Here is a 24,829-nt window from a genome sequence, read left to right on the forward strand (position 1 = left end):
TAGGGGAGATATGGTGACCACCTAGGCACAGCGCCACTTGCACTCAATAGAGTGGGTTTGTGAAGCGTGTTGTGACATCTTTATCAGAGATGACGAAAATAATTGTATGAATGAATTGTAACTTCAGCACACTTGGCAGAAGAACAGAAAGCGGACTTAATTGTAAAAGTGGGATGACTGCTGTGGAAAAAGTGAAATTAAACTGTGCAAGTCACTACAAGACATGTTTGAAGCATCTGGCGTTCCATTCCCTATTAAATGGGAGTGGATAGACATGTCAACATTTGATTCAAATATCACACATACACATGCTCGCATACCGACACAGACCTCGCGCTATAGAAATTCAATCGTTACAAAAAATCGATTACATTTTTCCTTCCCAACCAATCACCATTTGTAATGAAGGAACACAATGCGAGTACATTCATTGTCGTTTGTAATTTGTCATATTGAGTAATGTGAGTCAGATGAACTTTACAAGGCCAGTGATCATAATATTCTTTGCATTATTTTAGTCGAAGTAAAAAGGTATTTCAAAAGGTTCTCCGATCTAGTCTGTTCCCAGGTCCCTTCAAGACCTCACTATGCTCAACTGTTCCACTAATGGATGATTATGGCTTTAGAGTAAAATATTCATGGCAGTTGTGAATTTAACTATTTAGAATGGCAACAGTTGGGCGAATGAGTCACAGGAGTGTTTAAATGTTTAACTCCCCCCCCCCCCCCCCCCCCCTTTGTGCATGCCAAAACAAGTTGTGGGAAACTTCACGGCAAAAGGGTTCGGCGGGAAGTTTAGACCTGCCAGCTCGGCGAAATCATCTACTTCTACATTCCTGAAAAATTCCAATTAAAAGTTGTAACAGTATGAATATTTCAATTTTCCACTCTTTACTGTCATGACAGTACAGTGTATACCGTGTTTTAAATAGATATCTTATCAATACTATTTCCAAACTTCACTTTCATGAAAATAAATGTAATAAAACATTTTTTTTACGTTAACTTAGTGCAAACCCTGATTTCTCAGTGAAGAATTGTTTCCAGTGCACACAAAGCTGAAGCAGAAGCCTTGAGAGAGAAAAAAAGACACCAACAGGAATGGAAACAAGATGCAGACAAACATGCACAGTTGCCTCGGAAAGCCCTCCGGCTGCTTTTCTCTCTGTGGCACCAGTGTTTGCTCCTGCCAAGCTGGTGCCCACCACCCATCCATCAGTGAGAGGAGACCTGAGCTATGCCGCAGTGCCCATGGTTAGCTCCTGTGCCAGCCATGCAGTGCCCGTCTTTTTCCACCCAGCCAGCGCTCCATGGACAGGCTTCCCGGCCTTCCGCCAGCCATCGACGCCAGCTGCATCTCGCGTGACCCCCCTCGTGCCAGCTAACAGAACCATAAGGGATGTGTGTGTGTGTGTGGGGGGGTAGTTCTCCACCAGCATTCGGAGATCCAGCTGCCTTCTCGATTGGATGGTCAAAGACACATTCATAGATATACAAATACTCGCATGACAGATGGAGATAACATAGTCATTCCCGTAAAGTGCATGCTGGACCTTGTCATCCATCATGCTTCCTTAATGAATATATTTTTTGGAAGCAACTGAACAGGTGGCAGAGATGACGGCCATCCGTTCAAGTGAAAAGGTACCAGGGACATCGATTCAGAAGCGGAATCTTCACCCCTACGTTGTGCACATGATCCCGTGTCCAGTCCCTTAGACCCCTCAGGTCATTACTCATTACCGCACTTACGGAGGTGCACTGCCTATAGTATATAGGGTTTACCGGTCGTTTGTTTGCCAGAGAGCAGAGACGGGACACGCTTACAGATACACACAAAGCAGACGTCCTTGACTGCCCGGAGCCACTCCAGGAATCTGGTGTCGCCTTACTGTGGCAGACTGAGACGGGAAGCAACGACAGTCCCAGCACTCGCCCAGTGCAGCGCATGGACATAGGTCAAAGGTCAGGCTGAAGGAACGTCTGGTGACATGTTACATGTTTGGCATTCATGTAAAAAAATATAATGGTATTTATATTGACCTTCCATCAAGTTTTTCTTAACTACAATGTGAATGGTTGACATTTGTTTTCATTTTTAAGGATCCCCAAGTAAAGTAACTACGCTCAACTATAAACAAAGCTCAACTTGACTTCAATCAAGTCAAGAGTTGCATTTCAAAAGCATCCATAGATCTTTTGAATTTTATCCTAAGGATAAATAACCTGCTGAAATGCTTGAAGTTCAGGACCAGAAGGCGGGAGATACTTATAGTTAAGACTGTTTCTAAGTAATAGTGTTCAGTTTGTGATTTTCTATGTACGTAGAAAAATACAACACTAAATATCAGACCATCAAAGAATGTTTCCAACACAAACAACATCTGCATGTTTCAAATGACATAGAAAGGCCATACTTTGAGATGGGAGGCTGGGGATTATTTATTTTCTATATGTAAAATTTAGTTTTGAATATTATAAAACTTCCCTTAATTAAAGAAGTGAATAGGTATGACCTCAAACGATTGCGTGAACTACAGACATCCATTCAAGGAGGCCCAGCTTGTAATGTAACTTACATTACATGGTGTAATATACACATGGTGAAACTAAAACCTAGTGTTGACTGGATTCTGAAATAGACCCAGTCAATTGTGATGCACTCAGTTCTATACAGGTCTAGAGTATGACCAGTTTTTCTGGCACAATATCAATATTGACAGAAACCTGAAGCTTTTCTGTAGGATTGCTCTTTTGCATAGACTGCATTTCTGCTTCTTAACTCCACGTATTATATAGATGTAGAGTCCCTAACATCCGATTTTTTTCCCACCATCATCTTTGTCCATATCCATCTGCAACCTCATAGTCTCCACTGTGAGACAGACTGATGGTGACTGTTCCGCTTCCTCTAAGACGTGTAAGTCGATCCGGTCTTTCCGACCGAGGAAGGTCCCATTAGCGCCAGGGGCACCCACGGGAGACGGGAAGAACTCCGCCCCACTGCCCTGCATCAGAACATTCACACACCATGAAGCCAGGGGAAGGGGAGCTCTGCTATTGGTGGAGCTCTGATCGGCCCAGGACTGGAGAGGGGGCGTCATTGGAGGGATGGAACTAGTGATCAAAAGATTCGGAAGGGAGGGAACAAATCGATCTCTAGGTCATCCTTGTGCCTCTGCTGAAGCAAGGGCAAAATGTAGCAAGTTTTTAGCTGGAACCAAATGGATCTTACAGTACATGATGATTTGATTTCAAGATGCGTGTGGTTACTGTACTTGATATGGAGTCATGGTTATATTTTCGGAATATAGTTAAGCCGAGGAAATCATTGGGGCACTTCAAGACCAGTTATTTGTTATGTTCAGAAACAAATGCATCTGAAACGAAGACAAATTTATGGAAAATTAACTTCTTTACACCCGAAAGTATGTTCAGCATGCATTGCAAAAATAGACTAATTCCACTCTACATTACTTAGGATCCAGCCCTATAGCAAACCAGTACACAGCATGCCGTTCAAGACATCAAAAACTTTTAATAAATAATGTATTTTTCTAAGAACAATCAAAAAATCCACTAAATGAGTAACTTAAGTTTTTTTTCTTTTTGAACAAAAACATGTTTTTTTGTTAGTTTTTTACACAACTGCCTCTTGAACTTCACTAGCTTTACACCCCCCCCCCCCCCCATTTATGCATATCCATTTATTTTTTTTAAACCAGCTGTCTGGGCATAGTGTTTGAATTTTTATTTTTATTTTGCGGCGTCCCATTTTAAGGAAACATGGTGGCTAAATCAGACATGGATTTGAACGGAAAATTAAACAAAACGAAAAAATTAAAACACGAACAAAAATCAGTCACTGCCAACTTCTGAGGTAAGTCATTTTGGATTGAGTTGGTACCTCAAAACACAACTGCATGTTAACAAAACATTGTTCCCTTCATTAAAGCCTTGAACCAAAATACAGGCTGGAAGGCAGATGTGGACAATATAGGTACATCATTTTTACATGGTTTGACAAACTGGCATCCACATACTGTACAAAAGCCAAGAGGATTTAAGAGAGTCCATTAATGTATTTTTCTTCCAGAAAACTCCATGACAGCAAACTGAGACAGGGAGAAAGCTTTACTGATGCAAAAGAAACATGCCACAATTACACCACACAATTTTTTTGTTACTTTCCTTAATTGTCAAAACAAACCAACAACAACATAAAAAAGATGACTGTTGATTACATAAATATGCATTACGCGACCATTAAGGCACCAACAATAAAAGTTTTGGGATGGGTTTAAAATTCTCAAACGGTTCATACTGTAGAAAATATTTTTTTTTGTCAATACTTTAAATGTGGTGACTATCGCCTCAAATAACTTGCCAAACTGGGTAGCCATTTTCTGTCTTGATCGAATGACATGAATGCACAACTGCAAGACGTTAAACAAAAAAAAAAGAAAAGTTATTGAAACTATTGTGACTCAGAGTGACTTTGCAAATAATCATTGAGTACAAACATGACTGAAAGAAAATTGTTCAAAAAGTAAACAACATAATACAATACATAAATTCAACATCATGATGGTAATTCTGTTGCCAATGCACAGCATAAACCATAATTCTTGACCCATAAAAACAGTATAGGGCATTACTTTATGTTATAGCATTCATATGTGTACTTATGTATTTATAAAGCACATCGAATGACTTGCTCACCATCTGGCAAGTGTAATAATCAGTTCAAACAGGGGTTAACATAATATAGACAACTGGAGTATCTATAAAGAAAGTTTATTAACCCCTGATAAACCCTTCACAAATCCCTTACAGATGGTACCCTTACACAGATGCTTTTAACTATGGGGCACTGGATCTTTGACTATGAACGGTTATAAAACCTCCCTGTCAAATGGCATAAATAAAAGGAATGGCATTGTAAAAAAAAATAAAAGAATCCAAAATAATAATAATTATAATAATTATAATAATAACAATAATATTAATAAAAATGTGACTTTTAAATTACTAAATTCAAATATACACAGCGACTCCTTTAGTATATACACGTATGTACAGATTGATTTATTTTATTTTTTATTTTTTTATCAAATACCTTGAACGGTGTTTGGTGTGAGGGGTTGGAATTTTCTAAATTCACACCTACTCCCTTTGACCGAGTTCTAACCACAGGGAGGTCAGACGGAGCAGTGACACTTGGGAGTAGGGGGAGAGACTCACTGAAAGGCACTTGCTACCAACTCAAATACTGCAAAAGTCTTAAAAAGAGCTTTCCGCCAAGAAAACCGTGAGACGGGAGAAAAAGAATGGAAGGCCACATCGTAGGCACTGGGGCTCTCCCCCTCCGCCTCACCTCGAGCACACTCCAGGCCGCAAGCTAAGGCTGGCGCAGCACGGCCGCACGTAGACAGGCTGGTGTGCCGAGGTGCGACGGCGAGAGGGGCGGGTTGGCCGTGGTCATCGCGGTCAGTCACCCGAAAAGATTTCCCCTAACCCCCTTTTTAACTCGCGTTCTCCACATTGAGGGAGACCGTTCGGAATCAAAGAAATCCACAATCATCTGTAAACAAAAAACTTCTTTATAAAGGTTCTCTTTTTTTGCCTCCATTCAGACTTTTCTTCGTTTTTTTTCAAACGGTACATTTCAAAAGGACTGGAGGCCTATGAAGTAATACATATCATCTGTACATAAAAAAATAAAAATGCTAATGTCAACTAAAGCCAAAAAACGCCTTTTGCATCCAGAAAGTATCTTACAGATGACAGCAACAAAACTGAAGTCAAACCAAATGGTTCTCTTTTAAACGCCAAAAAGTTTGTGTCCTCTTTCTTAGTAGTTCAAATGTCCTCTTTCTCTTCGCTTAAGCAGTGGAGCGAGTCTGTTTACACGCAATGATCTTTGAGGTCTTGGCCGCCAATGGCAGCGTTGACATTTTTCCAGCGGTTGTCTTTTGGGCTGTAGGTGGTCCGGTGAGGTGCTTTGAGGGGCAAACTGGAACTCTGCGTGGTGCAGATCACGACCACTTTGGACTGCGCTTCATTCTTAGAGTACTTACAGACAGGCCTCTTCCCAGACTCTGCCCCTCCATCCTCCAACTCCACCTCCAGCTCCATCTCTCCCTCAGTCTCCTCCTCCTCCTCCTCTTCCTCCCCTCCGTCACACGTCCTGTAGGGGGAGCCCATGAGCTTCTTGCGCTCCTGCTGGGCCTCCCTGTTGTTCTCTTTGAGCTGCTGCTGCTGCTGTTGGCGCCCCGCCACGGGCCGCAGGGGCTCCCATTGGTTGTTGACGCTCTCCTCTGCGGTGGCGCGCGCCCTCCTCTCCCGCCCTTTTCTGCGCTTGCGAGTCCACCACACACAGACAATGATGCAGAAGAGCCACAGAAGGCAGAACAACCCGCAGAGGATAGGCACCAGGTAATCTATGAGACCCCAAAGATGGACAGAGAGAGAGAAGCCAAAAGGAACAGCAAGAGAAGAGGGTAGATGAGGAAAGCCAGGGAATGACAAAAAGAAATGGAGAACGGGTTTAAAAATCATTGAGCACTGCTTTATAACACACAGACTCACCCTTTCAAATGATCGGTCTTTTAAAAGCAAAACGACATAGTTAGGTTGGATGCGCATCAGTGGCATAACATTGTGTCTCAGCTCCTGAGCAATAAATACCATTTAACTTGTAATTAGCCTTGCTAGTCAACAGGAAATCCTCAGGAGTGACAACTTAAACTAAGGGGCAGGCACTCAAGTCTGTGTTCTCAGAAACACGACATATGAGACACTCAATTACAAGGCCACCACAGCAGTTACCATGTTTTATGACCGACATAATTGGTTCCGCTTAATCACTACAGCACTCAGGACTTGAGAAATTAAAGAGGGAACCAAGAACCGAACCCTAGGGGGGGGGGGCCTTGGGGTATTACTCACCGGCAGAGGGGGGCATGACCTGCGTTTCCACTTTGACCTCAATGACAGCCAGCATGACGGTGCTGTTTTGGCGCTTGGAAAGCGTGCCGACGATGGCGCTGGCTGTCTCCTGGATGAGACTGTGATCGGGCTGCTCCTCAGGCTGGAACGACTGAGGAAGGAGGGAGAAGAAAGAAGGAGAGGGCGGTGAAAAAGTGAGGTGAACGTGTGGGGGGGGGGGGGGGGAATGGAAAAACGAGTGTATGCAAGTGTTGTGGGGCTTGCACCATAGATTTTTGGTATCGTTGAACCATTCCAACAATTGAAAAGATGAACTAACGCTGTCAACGATGAGTATTTCCTCGACCGTATTGACAGCGATAATTACAGGGGGCCAAATTCTTCATACTTCAACATTGTCATTCCAGGAGCACACTTACTATGGCCACCTCTACAGTGTTCTGGTCGGAGTCGGACAGCTCGCACATCAGAAGGAGGGCGTGGTCTTTGGCAAGGGTCCGAGTGGCTTGGAGATACCTCAGCTCTGAGCAGATGTTCTCGACGGTCGTACCCTGAGGGAGAGACAGAAACGCGAGATAAGGCAGAGAAGGACCGTGCCCCGACAACCGCCACGACGACGGCACGTGACCACTGCGGACAAACCGCACGCACGCGCCACTTACCGCTGGAACTTTCACCCGGTTGAAAACGAGCGAGATGCGAGCGCAGTTGTTGTCCAGGTGCCCGCTGTTGGGCCGGCACTTGGTGGGCACGGCGGGTGGAGGAGGGGGGGGGTCCGGCAGGGAGCAGACCCCCCATTGGCGGCAGGGGGGAGAGAAGCAGGTGAGGACGCTGTGCTCCTGGCACTCGCGCCCACCGGGGCACGGACGTCCCTGCTGGCCGGCGCCCCGGGACGGCAGCTCCTGGAGAAGGCACAGTGGGCGGCCGCACAGGACCTGGGGTTGGGAGGGCAGAGGGAAGGGGCGGGGGGGGGGGCACACGGTTGTCCGTTAAGGGGCTGGGTCGACGGGTCGATTTGGGGCCAGTGACATGACGGTCGTGGGAAGTTCAAGTGAGAGACGACCACAATCGCGACAGGGATTACAGCTTACGCCAGTACAGAAATGGAGCGAGAGAAAGAAAGACATGATAGATGTCCTCGACGCAGTCCACAGTGAGAAAGGGAGCGGGAGAGAATGAACAGTATACAGAGTGTGCAAAGGTGACATGGGTGTAATATTACCTTGGTACACTCCACGTCGCCGTTGATGCAGTGGCAGTTGTTACACTCCTCCTCCCATCGACTACCGTGGGGGAACTGCAGGCCTGCGTAGTGGCACGTCTTCCCTATACCTATAACTACACACACACACACAACAATTGGGGAAACTTCAGTAAACTCTACACACACACACAAGTGCAAAAGACTGTGTTTGAGCATGTGAAATCGGAGGGCTGTAGGACTCACACTCCTGGCATCTGACGCCAGTGCGCCCCAGCGGGCACAAACAGCGGTAGCCGTTGATCTCGTCCACACAGGTGGCGCCGTACGCACAGGGCGAGGACTGGCACTCGTCTATGTCTGAAGGAGGGACCGAGACGAGGAGATTTTCATTCCATACCACGATGGCACACGAACGGATGTATCGCAAATCGCAAGTTAAGACAGTGACACCCTCGACTGAAACATTCCGTGAACTCTTTGGGTGTGGGGGCTGTGACTCACTGCTTTCCTCATAAATACATTTGCGTTTTTCTTTACTGAAGGACACAGCACAATACTGGTTTCGTCACTTGAGGACGGACGGGCCAGCGGAGAGTTCTGGAGACCGTGTTTTAGAAAGCATTCAGGATGTGTGAGAAAACTAGCGTTGAGTGAAGTTTTGAGAGAGCAGAGAGGAATTTCAGGGTCACTGAATGATTCACTCTGGGGTTTTTTTCCTCTTCCCCATGTGTGTTTGTGAGACACAGAAGGAGAATAAGAAGGAATGACCTCTATATAAAAGGGGAGGTCAAGGGGTCAGCCAAGGGAGGGGGACGACGACATCCTGGTTTAATGTTTAAGTGTAGAATTTGGTTCTAGAAGGAGTGCGTGTGTAATTAGAAGGAGTGCGTGTGTAATACTCACTGATGCGGCAGTCAGGTCCGGCAAACCCCGGGGCGCACTCACACCGAAACCAGTTGACACCATCTACGCAGATCCCGCCGTTGTAGCTAGTCAGCGAGAAAGGAGGAGAGGAGACCTTATTAAACCACAGCTATCCTAAGACGCATTCCTTCCCGGATCAGTGGGACAAAGGAAAGCGTGTGTGTTTGTGTGTGAAAACTAGGTATGCGAGTCACAAAGGCTCGATTCCGCTCATCAATACCACCCCAACAAGCCTTTCAAATGCTAATGGGACTGCGGTTCCCTCCTCCACACTCACTCCCCCCCCCCCCCTCCACGACCCCACCCTGTGTCGTGACCCCCCCCCCCCACCCTAGGTCACTGGAGAAGAATGACAGTAAGGAAAAAGGGGGGAGGAGAAGTCACTATCTCTCCTTTCCTCCACGTCCTTCTCTCTGGGGGACGGGACGGGGGGCGGGACAGGACTCTTTTAGGACCGGAGATCTCATTGTGTGCCCTCCCCCCCCTTCCCCTCCCCTCCCCTCCCCTCCCCCCTCCCCATCAGCCCATTCATTTCAACCCAGCCCCTGGTCCCCTAGGTTGGATTTGGGGATGATTTAGGAACACCTACCCCCTAGTCTTCCCACCACCCCATAAACCCTCTTCCAGAGGGCCTCCGTGTGCGTGGTTGAATATGTGAGAGTTGATATCTGTGTGTGTGTGTGTGTGTGTGTGTGTTTGCGGGACATGGGGTGTTGTCAATGTGGCGAGTTGTACAGCAAAGGGGAGGAGCTGAACAGAGGAGGGAAGGATGAAGACCGTTTAAGACTGTTACATACCATGGGTGAGGGTTGCAGTCATCGGTGTCTGCGGAAAGGGGGAAGAAAACCAAATATTATTGTTTTTTATACACATTAAAAAAAATAAAAAAATAAATGGACTTGCATGGATTTAGGTGTCAAGTTGGACACCATAAATAGCTCCTCTGGACTATGCGACACCGGTGACAGCAGTGGGACTGAGGTGGAGCACTCACTGTGGGCACAGGCGGGGCCCTCCCAGCCCTCCTTACAGATGCAGGTGAAGGTGTCTCCGCCCCCCACACAGGTGCCCCCGTTGGAGCACGGGCTGGATGCACACGTGCTGATTTTGGCTAACGAGGGAAGGAGAAGAGGATCGCTCAGCGTACAACACTCAAAATGGGACAGGCTCGAGACGATACTTGGAGAAACAAAAGATAATGGCCTGAAATAAACAAACACAGACACACAAACACAGACCTGTGTTGCAGGTGCTGCCACCCCATCCTGAGGGGCAGGCACAGCGAAAGGCGTCTCCGTGGTCGTAACAGGTGCCCCCGTTGCTGCAGGTGCTAGCGTCGCACTGGCTTTCACCTGAGGTAAAACCGCCAGGACTTAAAGTACACGTTTGACACACAACAGAGGCTCTACAGACATTCCATTTCACACCTGGAAGTACACTTTGACGAAACGTTTGTGTACGCGAGCCGACGGGCACAGATGGGAAAAAGACACAGAGCTATCTTTGTATTTGAAACAAAGAATCGGGACAGTCGACTCACGAGAATGGCAGGTTTTTCCTTTCCAGTTGTTGGTACACTGGCAGTAAAAGTCGTTCACCAGGTCCAAGCAGAGCCCTCCGTTCTTGCATGGGTTATGCCCGCATTCGTTTACATCTGGAGGAAGAGGGATGAAACAGTCTGCGGTTAGCGAGGTGTGTGTGTGTGTGTGTGTGTGTTCAAGCAGGTTGAGATTAAAAGGAGTCACAGATCAGAGGTGAGGCCAACTATTGTTACTGCATCTAGCTGTCTCAGAGAGAGTTGTTTCCCTGGTAAGCAGCCTTAGGTCGCCATTTAAGTCGTCGTCTTGGCAGCCGTGCCACTTGAGGCCGTGCTTGCGGACCGAGTCGACAAAAAGACAAAAGGAGCTTCCATGTTTGGAGCTCAGAGGAGTCGCTTTGGGGGTCAGGAGTCTTTACGTGGTCAACCCACTGAGCCCTAAGGACCTCAGGCCTACAGCTATACCTGAACCACCGAAACAACTGGAAGCAGAGAGAGAGAGAGAGACAGAGAGAGAGAGACAGAGACAGAGAGAGACAGAGAGAGAGAGACAGAGACAGAGAGAGACAGAGAGAGACACAGACAGAGAGAGACAGACAGAGAGAGAGAGACAGAGAGAGAGAGACAGAGAGAGAGAGACAGAGAGAGAGAGACAGAGACAGAGAGAGACAGAGAGAGACAGAGACAGAGACAGAGAGACAGAGAGAGAGAGAGACAGAGACAAAGAGAGACAGAGAGAGACAGAGAGAGACAGAGAGAGAGACAGAGAGAGAGACAGAGAGAGACAGAGAGAGAGAGAGAGAGAGAGAGAGAGAGAGACAGAGAGAGAGAGACAGAGAGAGAGAGACAGAGAGAGAGAGACAGAGAGAGAGAGACAGAGAGAGAGAGACAGAGAGAGAGAGACAGAGAGAGAGAGACAGAGAGAGAGAGAGAGACAGAGAGAGAGAGACAGAGAGAGAGAGACAGAGAGAGACAGACAGAGAGAGACAGAGAGAGACAGAGAGAGAGAGACAGAGAGAGAGAGACAGAGAGACAGAGAGAGAGAGACAGAGAGAGAGAGACAGAGAGAGAGAGACAGAGAGAGAGAGACAGAGAGAGACAGAGAGAGAGGCCGACTCACTGAGGTCACAAAGGCGGCCCTCCCAGCCGTCGGGGCAGAAGCACTGGAACGAGTTGATGCCGTCGATGCAGGTGCCACCGTTGCGACACGGCTCGCTCACGCAGTCGTTCACATCTGGCGCCAGCACAAGCGGGAGATAAGAAAAGACTGTTAGTGTCAAAGGACGGAGGGGGTTGGGGGTGGGGGAGGCGGGAAGACTGAGGGGACAGCAGGCGGCGAGGAGGAGGAGCGATGTCGTCGGGACGTACTCTCGTGGCAGTAGGTTCCACTGAATCCCGGGTCGCAGGCGCAGGTGAAGTTGCCGTCCGGCTGGCTGACGCAGCGCCCCCGGGGGCCGCACACGTTCGACGAGATGTGACGCACCCCCTCCGCCGTCTCATTGGTCGCCACGGTGATCGTGCAACTGTCAATGACTGCGAGTGGGGGAGAGGGGGGGGGGGGTGTCAAATGTAATCCTTTACATCATTTCCAATCTGGTTCAACGAACAAGCAATAAAAATGCAACCGACTATCCATTTCAAGAACCGGTGAAAGTGTATACAAGTACACCGTTTAGCTAATATCTACAGTGCTGCAGTTACGGCTTCTTGAAAACCGCTGGTCACACACACACACAAAAAAAAAACGTTTTCCAGAGGAACTACGTTCAGAATGCTCTTCATGGTGGGCTGTTAAGTGGCGGGCACCTTGGCAGGGGGTGGTCCTGCAGTGGTCCTTGAGGTCCGAGCAGGTTTTGCCTTCGTAGCCCTCGCGACAGGCGCAGTAGAAGTCCCCGACCAAGCTGTGACACGACGCCTCGTTGTGGCAGGGGCTGGGCTCACACGGGTTAGAGGGGGACCAGCTGGGCACCTGCAGGGGGACCGAGGAAGAGGTTCAATCAGGTGGCCCCAACAAAAACCCCAAACACTTGAAATATGTGAATTGGTCATTCTGTCATTTTTACTCATGTTGGTTGTTGATCTGGTTGTTGAGCATCATCATGTTATGATGATGGATTAGGATTAATACATACCAAATAATTACAAATTCATTCGATTTTTGAGGGGGTTCATGAAAACTCCACCAGGACAGAGAATAGTCATGTACATTGCTGTGTTCCCACTCAGTCTGAATTCCATCACATGAAAGCAGTATTTGAGGAAAGTGTATGTGGGTGTCAGAAGTGCCCACGTGGGAGAGTGTGTGTGTGTGTGTGTAGTAGTAGCAGCAGATCAAACAGCAAGAACTATCATGGGAGTAGTAGGAGTGAAAGAGGGAGACGATGACAAAAGCGACAAAATAAAATAAAAAAGTTGCGAGTCGGATGGCGAGCGGCCGTCGAGCGGGCGAGCTTAGCGCCGAGCTGAAGGCTCTGAGACTATAAGGCGATCCTCCTTTAGAAGACGAAGATGAACACACCCTGAGGTAAGCCCTGGGAGGCCGTCGTAAGCTCATCACGGGGGATCTACCTGCAGCTCTAACACCTCACCTGCTCCACACGCCAAAACATACACGCGCACGCACGCTTCTGCACTGAGCTCTGAGACACAGGACACCACGCTATATCATCTGGAGGGGGAAATGCAGCACTTTAACAAAACTCTGAGCGTAAACGATGGGTCTTACTTGCTGCCATTTAAGGTATTGACTGGAGACGTCAATAGTGTGAGAAACAGGGTGAGCAAAAAAAGTCCCTGGGGTCACTCAGGGCACTTGGGTACGTGCACGAGGACCCCAAACAAACACAAAAGACACACAAAACGATGTTTATTTGAACATGAGTGACAGGTCCAAGATATTTATTCTATTCTGTTTAACGGGCAGGCTTTCCTGAGGTCTGAAACCTTTCGGAGAGCATCAGTGGGATGTAAACGAACGGGTCCGAGGTCTTCGAGACCCATAAATCACCATCCGTCTGAGGTGGAAACACACTTTGGTAGAGGATACTGGATTTTCCACAGACCTCAGTGGACCTGAAGCTCTCACAACAAATGACAACATCAGTAGTCGGCGATGGCAGAGGCCATCCTTTCAATGACGAATGGGCGTTTACATCGAAGAGAATAATAATAATAAATAAAAAAATAAAACGAAAATATAGAATCTGCTCAAAGCCTGTGAACATTCTCATCGGGGGCTTCGTTTTCCCAACATTGCGCCGCTCGCTGAGATGACAATGTCACGCGTGACATTGAACCTCGTCGTGCACTGGGAGGGCTGTACCATTAGGAATGCATTAGAGGGTCTAATAAAGGATCCCTGTCACGGTGGGCATGAGCGCGTCTTTCTAAGTGCCCTGTTAGGAGAGTGTAGGCAGTGTGCCAATGGACTCATTCAAGGGGGGGGGGGCTCATATTTTTAGTCCATCACTAAATCAGGACTGGCACCTGTCCAGCACGTTCCGTGTCCGCCGCACAGCCTCTGAGAGAAAGACTGCTGCGAGTGTACTTTTACCTGTTGTCATGCTGTGAATAGCGCAGCCTACTCGCGGACAGGGAACTGATAATATTGCTTTGAAACGGCGAGGGAGGCCCTTCTCAAACGGTCTTCGATTGTTTGGGGGGGGGGTCACCAACGCCTTTTCAGGTTTAGAAAACAAAAAAGGGAGCCAATTGGATCGGCTTGAAGAACACAAACGTTCCTAACCGAAGAGAACCTTCAACTTGGAACCGGAATCTCACCTCGCAGAGTTCCCCGGAGAACTGAGACGGACACTCGCAGACGAAGCTGTCCAGCACCGAGTGGCACCGTCCGCCGTTGTGACAGGGGCCGCTGGCACACTTGTTGCGCTGAATCTCGCAATGCGTGCCTACGAAACCCGCCGGGCACTGACAGCGATAACCCCTCGCACCCTCCTAGAGGAAGGAGAAAAAGAAGACCAGATTAAAAAAACGTGCTTCGTGAACACCACGGTAACATATGGGGGAGTCAGATGGCTTAGCGGTTAGGGAATCGGGCTAGTAATCAGAAGGTCGCTGGTTTGATTCCTAGCTGTGCCAAATGACGCTGTGTCCTTGGGCAAGGCACTTCACCCTACTTGCCTCGGGAGGAATGTCCCTGTACTTGCTGTAAGTTGCTCTGGAGAAGAGCGTCTGCTAAATGAAAATGTAAATATAAACATGCTTCCAAACGGATTTGTAAACTGGATTCATTTACGGTAGGTAGTTAATTGGCAGTCAAATGCTACAACCGCTGAGCTATCTGGTTGATGCACCCTGCACCCGGCACTATCATGGAAACCCCCATTTGGGATAGTAACACAAGGAGTGGACTTTTTGTACCCTGCCTATTAAAGTTAGAACCTTGCAGGTCCACCTAACGACAGCAGACAGGTCCTTATAGTTCAAATGAATGGGGAATCAGGTTAGAGTTACCTTGCACGTTGCTCCATTCTGGCACTGTCCATGACAGCCCTTTACATCTGTGACGAGGTGAAGAAAGACGTTATACACAAATGTCCGAATTACCATGCAAATTGGCAACAGCAACAAAATCACAGCATGCAAGTGTTAATGAATCAAAGATGAAAGTTATCCAAGCCTTTTACGAACAAATAACTGGTTAACTAGAAGCGCCCAGCATGCAAGTGAAGCCAGAGAGGTCCTGTTGGTGTTCTTTGTTCTGTGCAGAGACCGACAGCGGACAGCAGAGAATAAAAATGTCTGTTTTAAAGACCAGTGACAGGGGATTGTTGCTATGTGAAGTGCCCAAAGGGAAAAAGAAAGACCTACAGCAGAGGATTGAAAAACACAGGGGCTAGACTGAGAGTTAAGAGACGGAAGTCGGGATACTTGAAGGAAAACAATACTGACTGATGTCACAGTTTTTCCCGGACCATCCTTGAAAGCAGTCGCAGTGATATCCACCAATTAAATTTTTGCAAGAATAAGCGTTTAGACATGGCTTCCCCGCACACTCATTAGCATCTGTGAAGGTAAAAAAAAAAGAAAAAACAAACGGAGCGAGACTGTCAGACAGAATGAGAGAGAGAGAGCGACCGATACCGAGGAAGATAAATGAGACGAGGCTGAAATCACACATTGAGGCCCGCCACCGACACACCAGCGCCAACCAGTTACACTGAGGAAGCAGGGAACACTACACAGTTGCTGCGCACTGCCACATGACAAATGGAGAATGGCATCAATATATTTGAGTCCCCATCAACACGAGCTTCTCTTCACAAAGTCGCAGACAAACGGGACGCGTTCGTTTCCCCAACATGTCGCACAGGAAAGGCAACCTGGCTGACCACCATCCTGAAGTGCATCCCAGGCACCGACGGCAACGTCATCACGAAGCAGCTGTCTGCCTCGGCTTTTCCTGTTCAGCTTCCCTCCTCCTCCTTCTCATCCTGTGTCCCCCTGCTCATTTGTGGAGCCAATCCCATCGAAAACAGCAGGTGACACACGAGACCCTTTCATCTTCTTAGCCCCCCCCCCCCCCCCACCTTCCTTTCCCAATTCTCAGAAAAAAAAAAAAAAGGAAAACTGAAAGGAAGCCTGTGTGCTCATTAAATATTCAAGAGGGGGGCCGTCCCAGGGGAGTGCCAGTCTGTTCACTGGCACACCTGTGTCCTTCTCTGGAATCAGACACCCCCCCCCTGCCCTCCAAACCCTCCCCCACCCCCCCCCCCAACTCTTAGTGCTCAGGTAGGTGAGGTCTTGTAGGCTGTAAAGTGAGATGGGTTGCGGTCTCGTAAGACGAAGCCGACGTCTTGGGTTTGTCTTTGCTACAACGAGGCGCCAATCCCCACCCCCACCCTCCGTAGGTTGGCCACATCGTACAGTGACTGGACATTCAGAATAATGCCTAGACGACTGACACCTTGCCCATTTAGATATGGCTGGGTCGTCGGCAGGTATTGTCAATTGAAAACAAAATGACTGAATGCGGGAAATTAAAACGTGCAAAAACCAAACTCCATTCATGTATTTTGCAAAGGGGGGGGGGGGGAGGGGGGTTTCCTAGCAGCACGGCGGTTTCCCTTAGACCCTTACCGATCTGGCACGTCTTCCCGGCCCACTGCGGAGGACACACGCACTCAAAGCCATTCTCCAGGTCAATACACGTCCCGCCCTGGGCACAGGGGCTGGACGCACACTCGTCTATGTCTGGAGACAGAAGAGAGACACAAACACTTCTGAGGATTGGAGAAGCAACTTGCTTTGAGAAAAGTCAAAGAAATTGCTAAATATGGGTGACATGGAAAGAGAAAAAAAGAAAAAAGAAAAAAAAAGAAAGTAGGCGGGAGAAGAGGTTGGAAAACAAGCTAGTAGGATAGCTGTGAGGTAGACGGGAGAGTTGGAATACAAGCTAGTAGGATAGCTGTGAGGTAGACGGGAGAGTTGGAATACAAGCTAGTAGGATAGCTGTGAGGTAGACGGGAGAGTTGGAATACAAGCTAGTAGGATAGCTGTGAGGTAGACGGGAGAGTTGGAAAACAAGCTAGTAGGATAGCTGTGAGGTAGACGGGAGAGTTGGAAAACAAGCTAGTAGGATAGCTGTGAGGTAGACGGGAGAGTTGGAATACAAGCTAGTAGGATAGCTGTGAGGTAGACGGGAGAGTTGGAATACAAGCTAGTAGGATAGCTGTGAGGTAGACGGGAGAGTTGGAATACAAGCTAGTAGGATAGCTGTGAGGTAGACGGGAGACTCAAATGAGACGGCGAGATGGAGTCAGTCTCTTGAGAGAGGCAGAGGCAGGGGGAGTAGATGGTCACGGTGGTATAACATGATTAGCTGCTAGCGTAATCCAGGGCCTGGCAGATTAGCTCCTATTAAAGATATATCCGTGCACTTTTAGTACCGACATAAAGGGAGATACACACACACACACACACACCTCAGCATGTATTCACACACACGCGCGCACACACACACGCCCTTTCTCTTTCTCTCTCGGTGACACACACCAACATAAACATGAGGGACTCAGAAATAGGGGAGGTCGAGGGTTCTAAACAGCAGGTGATGGGGAGGGCACCTTGGTGAACGAGAGAGAGTCTGGTGCCAAATTCCAGCATGGGCTCTACCCTGGTTGCCAAGTCCTGACAGATGCGGACGGTGGGGGCTGTAGATGTGAGCATTGTTGTGGTGTGTGTGCATGCGCGTGTGTGCGGGAGGAAGGGGGGGGGGAATAGATACGATGGGGAATCGAACAGCATTGAGACGCATACAGGCGCTAGCGGGACCTTGTGTGGGAGTGTGTGTGTGTGTGAGTGTGTGTGTGTAGGAGGGGAATTTAAAACCCAACAACACAACGCCATGTTCACAATTCATTGTGCCTCCAATGCGGGCTGGTTCAAAGTGATGGCAGATTATGTAAATCCTTCCTCAGAGGGTCTTCCCCTGATGGGTATCAGTGGTGTGTCTAATCCTGGCCCCTATGAGGCCAGGCCCCCCACCGGAACACACACACACACACACACACACAAAACAGTGGGATGCAGGTTGCTAGTGGGTTGTAAAGCCAGTAGAAAACGGAGAGAGGTAGAGGTAGAAAAAACAGGGACCCAGTCATCCATTATTCTGGGGGAGGGAGTGGGTCGTCTATGTTTTTGTAATAACACCCCCCGGTAGTTGGGGGGTTCTCACCTTTAGCGCAGGTGGGGCCCTCCCAGCCTGGTGGGCAGTGACACTCGAACCCGGCGGGGACCTCGTGGCACGTGCCCCCGTTGGCACAGGGGTCGGACGTACAGGCGTGTTCGGCTAGAGAGAGGAAGACATCCAAAAGTTCAAAAAGGGGACAGAGGGATGAAAGGAACCGGGGGGGGGGGCTCTGGATGGGTGCCACAGAAGCTAGATGAGGTGACACTGAAGGAGGAGGGGGCCTGGCCCCGGCCCCGGCCGATGCTGTGCTCCTCTCACCGATCTGGCAGGTCTTGCCGGAATATCCGTCTGGACAGGCGCAGTGGTACTCGTCCGGCTCGGTGTTCATGCAGGTGCCTCCGTTGACGCACGGCTGGTGTCGGCCGCAGTAGTTGAGATCTGGACGGGGGGGGAAAGATGTGCGTACACACACACACACACACACACACACACACACACACACACACACACACACACACACACACACACACACACACACACACACACACACACACACACACACACACACACACACACACACACACACACACACACACACACACACACACACACACACACACACACACACACACACACACACACACACACACACACACACACCTAGTTGAAAAAACAACCCATTTCTCATGTCTATCCTAGCCCTGGAAACACACACGCATTGCAAACATCCCAACTCTCTCCAGGACCGCGCGCTGGCGGCTCAGCCTAAATGGACAGGACTAGCTGTGGTGCGGTGTGCCCCCCCCACACGTCCACAGGAGCCGGCAGAGCTGGTAATGAAATCAGGAGGGATCCGGCTCTGCCGAGGACCTCGAGGCCCCGTTCTCGTCTCCAGAGAAGCTGCAGTGACGGAGTGGAGGCAGGTGATCGGATGTCCCCGCGGCCGCTCAAATCACACGGCCGTAAAAGAGTTCCAGAGTATCCGAGCCGCAGTAAGATGGGGTCCGTGTGTGTGCGCACGTGTGTGTGTGTGTGGGGGGGGGGGGGAGGGGGGAGGGGAGATTCGGTTGCCACCAATCCAACTCAACGGCAAGTGGTTCAATTCTACAACGGTATGACGTCGAAATGCTGCACTGTAGACGTTTCGTTTAGAAGGCAAGGACCAGCTGGAAAACACTGAAGTTCTGATGAGTGCAGTGTAGAGCGTGTATGACAGAGGGATTTGACCATGTGAAACGCAACCAATGGAATCAGGCCAGACAGGTCAACTCCATCAAGCATGGCCCCAAGAAGTTAGAAATGACTTGGGCCACATCTTGTCAAGGTGTGAGCGATGTTACATAAGATTTGACAAGGAACTAAGAAACATGACAAACCGATCTCGCCTGGCTGATTTGGGGGGGGGGGGGGGGGGGGGCACGTTGACACAGTGTTGGAACTTGCAAATCTGCTAAACCTAAGAGACTGTCTCACTCGTTCCGGTGCACTGCTTTTTGCAAGGCTTGCAGCTGCAAGGACGTCCTTCCCTTGCCTCTTCCTAATGAATGTCTCTGATTCACTTCTAAAACACCAGTATGCTTACGACCAGAGAGTGAGACCACAACATTCTTCACATTTAAAGGGACTTGATTTCACCAGGTATTGCAGATTTGGGTACTTTCAGTCATGCTGCTCGAGAGGCAGTGTACAGTGAGAGGTGTGTGTGTACGAGTGTGTTTTGGGGAGAAAAAGGCTGGAAACCTACCTTTGTCGCACAGCAGACCACCCCAGTTCCTCTCACAGCTGCACTGCCAAGGGTTGACGCACGTCCCGTGGATACAGCCGGGATAGGGCACGCACTCGTCGCAGAACTGGCCCTGCCAGCCGTAGTTACAGCTGCCGAACACAAGGGGGGCGCCGTCACTACGTGGCTCCCGTGAAACAGTCCAGTAACAGTCATTACAGCTCAACCACAGATTAACTATGTATGCTGCTCTAGTACAGGTTAACGACTGAGATGGGTGCAAAAACGCGGTGACGGCGGATGTCATTGCCCTCGTTAAATCTCGACACTCGTGTTGATTCACGCTCACACCGTTCACAGCCATTAGATGATGAAGTGGGCCACTTTTCAAGGAGATGAATCGGCTTTAACTAAAGTGCAATAGATCAGAGCCAGGGAGGATTTAGCGTGAAGAATTTTCCCAAGTGAGAAGATAGTTTGAGGGGACAAGCTTCTTTATTGCAAGGCTCGGGCAAGTCTTTCAGGGGAATGTGTCAGATAGTGGGAAGTTTACACCTACTATCCATCCATCTATCCACTTCAAGGCCTCCTGCCAACTAATATTAGTAGCGGGGAACAATCCGGAGAGTGAGGGGTTGAGTACACTTCCAGGGTTCTTTTGGTGGTCCAAAGGGTGAATGACACAGATGAATGTTAGTGTGTGTGTGTGTGTGTGTGTGCAGTGACTGTGAGCATGTGTGTGTCATAATGTACACTTCTGTCTACAGAATGTGTGTGCACGTATGCCGGTGACTGAGTTAAGGAGCTGGTCTGGCTTCGACCGCTCAAGGCCAGTGGTTGAGGGAGCCATTGAACCAGCTGTCTTGTCAATTCGGAGCTATTTTTAGAGCACCCCATCCTGCAGACGGCACCGGCTACAGCTACAACTCTTTGGCTGCCGCTGACGGTACTTAAGGTCTCCATAACTGTTTGAGCTGGGGGAGGTCCAGACATACTCGGCATGCTTTTCCCAGCGTGAGGACGAGGCTCAACTGTGGTAGCGCTAATGCTAACGCTACGCTAACGGTGTCCTTGCAGGACATGCTCGGCGGTTGTCCCTTGTGGTTACCGATGCTAATGCTAAAGCGAATGCAAGCGGGAGTTGTAGAACCATGACTTGCGACGGCCGTGCTGAATTTGCAGGACGCATCCATTCAACCTTCAGTTCCCAGTCAAATGATTTTTGCGTCCTGGTAATCTCCTCTCTTCCCAAACTGTGGTTGGTGAGTTAAATATTGCAACATGAGCAGCGATAAAAAAGTGTATGTGACGAGCGTAGGCGTGTCAAGATCTACTTTTAAAAAAAACTATTTCGTACAGTTTATCACAGAGGATTCAATACCCATGTCTTTCACCGAATCTATTGATGGATTCTAAAATTCCCCCCACCCACACACAGCCATTCCAAACCTCTCTCAGTTCCTTCGAGGCTCTGCCAGAGGGTGTCTGAGTATACATTTACATCCAGTGTGTACACTCAACCCTCAGGGTTGCCAGGATACCCCTTTACTGGTATCACATGTAGGCGTGTGGGCTTGGAGCGGGCTGCGTTCAAATCAAACACTCCTAAACACTGCTGTCTCCAGCCCCGGGTTGCAAAACCTTGAGAGGGTTGTGTGAGTGGGCGTCGGAACGCACCACTCGCCAATAATGATTTAGGAACTTGGCAAGTGTTTGATAATGTGTCGAAGCAAGCCTACTCACTGCTTTCTCTTTCTTGGCCACGCTAAACACCCCCCCCCTCAGTCGGTACATGTAGCGGCACAAATGGCGCCTCTGGAATCGAACTGTGAGGGCCGCTCTGCTCGCATTCCTCTGTCAGGTTTCATTTGCCTTTCAGGGTCAGGACCCGCCTTGAAGATTTCCCAACAGAGGAGCCGACATCGAACCGAGTTAGGAAGAGGTCCTTCCTTTTGGGTTTTTAACTATGGATGAGGTGGTGGTGGGGGGGGGGGGGTCAGCCACACACTGTCACACAGGCTCTCTGGGTGGGCCACCTCACATCCCTCCGTTTCCAACACCCCTTGTTTCGGCCTGTAACCAGTGAAGCGAGTCATTCCATCCGGTAGGATAGGGGGGATGATAAAATGGAGGGGGGGGGGGGGGGTATTCTAGGGGATGACAGGATGCTGTGTCATTTCCTCCTTCCATTTCCTCCTTAATACCACAGGCTCTTCATTTCTACATCCCGCCCCCGGATCGTGATGCAAGTGGAGGGAGGAAGGATGGTGGAACGCACGATTTCAGTGGGCAGATTTACACATTGACGACCTCGCGCTTCCGTCCCCCCATTTCCCCCCCCCCCCCCCCCCCCCCCCCCCCCCCAGCCGCAGGGAGTTGGTGGGATGTTTGGTATTCCGGAGGAGATTTCGGTGGCTATAAATACGAGTGGCCCGATGCCCTTTTCTCCTGAACCGTGGCGGGAGAGTCCGCCGGGGGAGCACGGAGCTGCCAAACGCACACTTTGACAAGGAGGAGGTGGAGAAGGTGGCCTCCCTGACAGCCAAACGCTCTCATGGTCTCATTTTTAAACCGTCGCATTCACGCTTCTGAAGATTCCTCTCTTTCGACCTCCACTCTTCTGTTTTAGCGATACTGATAATTAACCACTGGTCGGGGATAAAGGAACAGTTGATCCGTGTTTTTTTATTATTATTATTATTTATTTTTTCCCCATTACAACTTAGGTTGTACCTCCCCCCAAGCTATGTCTGTACTGCCCCTACAGAAATAGAATTTCTACACACAAACCATGTCGATGTTGACAAACAGAGAGCAAAGAGGCCTTTACCTGCATTGCCCTGGGACCAAGCACCCTCCGTGCAGAAGGTTGCAGCCTTGTTTGCAGATCGCTGTAAGGGAGCCAGAGAAACAAAATGAGAGAGTGTGAATGACTGAAAACCAAAACGTGAGCGAAGCATCAACCACACTGGGAGGTTTCCTAACCAGTCAAAGGAGTCAGAGCGAGAGACTGAAGAGGTGGCTTGCTCATTAGCTGCAACTCAAACAAGTGCAACAAGACGTGAGACTTCATTGTGTCCTGGTGACAAAGCAGACGACTTTACGACTCCAGCATTTGATGCCCGGCTCTAGCAGGGTCCAACCCCTCGTCTTCTAAAGGGCAGTTGGGAGTGATTTAGTGACGACACCACAGCTTGTTAACCCCCCCCCCCACACCCAACAATAACCCAACAACCTAGCCCCCCCCCCCCCCCGGCTCCGCGCCGCCCCCCCCCCCTCCTCGTCTAACACAGCAGTCGGAACGGTTGCTTTCTATACGTCCCCCCCCCCCCCCCTCCCATGCACACCGTTAAATATAAGTTAGCCACACGCATATACACACAAACACACTGACAACAGGCCATGCCGTCAGTGGGAAGTGAGACTGAAGCAGCTGCTTTCAGCCTCGGGTGTAAAGTGTCAAGTCTACCAAACTAAGGAATGTGTGCCCAGAGACCAACGGTGGATTACTGAACCATAAAAGCAGATGAAGAGGGTGCGCATTCATTCATCAAGCAGGGGACAGACCCTTTTAATAAGGCTGATGTTTACACTCACAGCACTCTGACAACGCAGAGCTGAGAGCATACGGAGAGAATGTCTAGGAATCGATCTCCACAACTAAACTGGACAACTACTTCTTCCAGTTGGTTCATTTAAATATCTTCAAAAAAAAAAAAAAAAAAAAAACATTAAACATTTTAGACATGGGCATTTTAGACATGGGCATAAGAATGGAATAATTTGGGGATCCAACCTTTTACATGAGGGGCCCCTTTCAATATTTTGTATACTCAACAATTATGCACCATCAACAAACCACAGAGTTATGTGACCAGTTACAGCTGGTTACGGCTTGGGTTGGTGCATCGTCAGTGACAGTTGGCAGCGCTGTTGATATTGTTAACTCTTGTACAAAGTTAATTACACTGAAAGCCTTCAGACACGGTAGTCCTCAACTGCATCCATCCCAGCCTCCACCTTGCTACCTACCTAAACAACAAATCAGTCCCTTAAATGAGCTTAAGCTAAAACGCTAATTAGTCGAGCATGCTACAGTAACACTCACCTGTTCTGCATTCAGGGCCCATCCAGCCCTGCAGACACACGCGGTTGCCCGACTGCTCGCAGCGATAGTGGCCAAAGTAGTCGTCGCGTGGCCTGCACTGGTCGTTGCACTTGCTGCCGTAGTAGTTCTCGTCGCAGCGGACGCGGATGCGGTACTCGATGCGCGCCACGGGGCCGTCGTGGTTGATGGTCTGCCAGTGGTCCCCAGGGTTGACCATCCCCGTGTGGATGCTTCGTTCGATCAGCAGCTCCTCGTCATCTGGAAGGAAATGAAATGCGTTCAAAATGGCTGCCCCACGCAAATGGATCCCACGCAACGTGCCGAGTTATAACGCTAGAGACAGCGGACGTAACAACGCTGCGGGAACTCCATTGAGGGCTGGCCCTCTACACTGGCATTGGGAAGTATACAACAGTGGTTATTCATGTTAACGGTTCATGGTATTTCAACACCGATGTTGGTTAACCCGCCTGTTCCAAGTCATTTGACGGGTGTAAAAGAAAACAAATGAAGCGACTAACCAGCCAGCCTGCTGCTTGCGGCACACATCTAAAACACACAAACACCCCCGAGGCTGCCACCCTCTACATCTTACAACTGCACCCTTACAAAGTAGGGACAGGCCACAAAAGACTGAAGGACCACCATGACTGCCAATTGAGGGGGCAGACCCAGATAAGGGGCCATAAAAATCAGTCTCAAGCTCATCTTCTCCCCCTTCGTCCTCCCCC

At 49.1% G+C, this 24,829-nt stretch overlaps 1 protein-coding gene across 2 annotated transcripts in view; it reads right to left on the bottom strand.

Annotated features, from left to right (window-relative positions):
• Positions 1–3,728: 3,728 nt before the first annotated feature.
• The window catches only part of jag2b (jagged canonical Notch ligand 2b), a 37,604-nt gene continuing 16,503 nt past the window's right edge, over positions 3,729–24,829 (bottom strand). The window contains exons 4-26 of one of the 2 annotated variants that reach the window (XM_084699659.1): positions 24,099–24,356; positions 22,821–22,881; positions 20,012–20,142; positions 18,586–18,705; positions 18,313–18,426; positions 16,716–16,829; positions 15,528–15,641; positions 15,090–15,136; positions 14,397–14,570; positions 12,423–12,585; positions 11,985–12,149; positions 11,737–11,850; positions 10,620–10,733; positions 10,318–10,431; positions 10,074–10,190; positions 9,877–9,904; positions 9,059–9,144; positions 8,399–8,512; positions 8,174–8,289; positions 7,614–7,886; positions 7,371–7,502; positions 6,952–7,102; positions 3,729–6,443 (exon numbers count right to left, since the gene is read on the bottom strand). In XM_084699659.1, coding sequence (XP_084555785.1) covers positions 5,908–6,443; positions 6,952–7,102; positions 7,371–7,502; positions 7,614–7,886; positions 8,174–8,289; positions 8,399–8,512; positions 9,059–9,144; positions 9,877–9,904; positions 10,074–10,190; positions 10,318–10,431; positions 10,620–10,733; positions 11,737–11,850; positions 11,985–12,149; positions 12,423–12,585; positions 14,397–14,570; positions 15,090–15,136; positions 15,528–15,641; positions 16,716–16,829; positions 18,313–18,426; positions 18,586–18,705; positions 20,012–20,142; positions 22,821–22,881; positions 24,099–24,356 — 3,356 coding nt within the window. In that variant the 3' untranslated portion in view covers positions 3,729–5,907. The remainder of the gene's footprint in view (positions 6,444–6,951; positions 7,103–7,370; positions 7,503–7,613; positions 7,887–8,173; positions 8,290–8,398; positions 8,513–9,058; positions 9,145–9,876; positions 9,905–10,073; positions 10,191–10,317; positions 10,432–10,619; positions 10,734–11,736; positions 11,851–11,984; positions 12,150–12,422; positions 12,586–14,396; positions 14,571–15,089; positions 15,137–15,527; positions 15,642–16,715; positions 16,830–18,312; positions 18,427–18,585; positions 18,706–20,011; positions 20,143–22,820; positions 22,882–24,098; positions 24,357–24,829) is intronic. The other variant, XM_084699660.1, reaches the window with a different exon arrangement.

This window comes from Hypomesus nipponensis, chromosome 6 (assembly GCF_054491055.1).
Source record: "Hypomesus nipponensis isolate SF chromosome 6, ASM5449105v1, whole genome shotgun sequence".
In the NCBI taxonomy this organism is placed as follows: Eukaryota; Metazoa; Chordata; class Actinopteri; order Osmeriformes; family Osmeridae; genus Hypomesus; species Hypomesus nipponensis.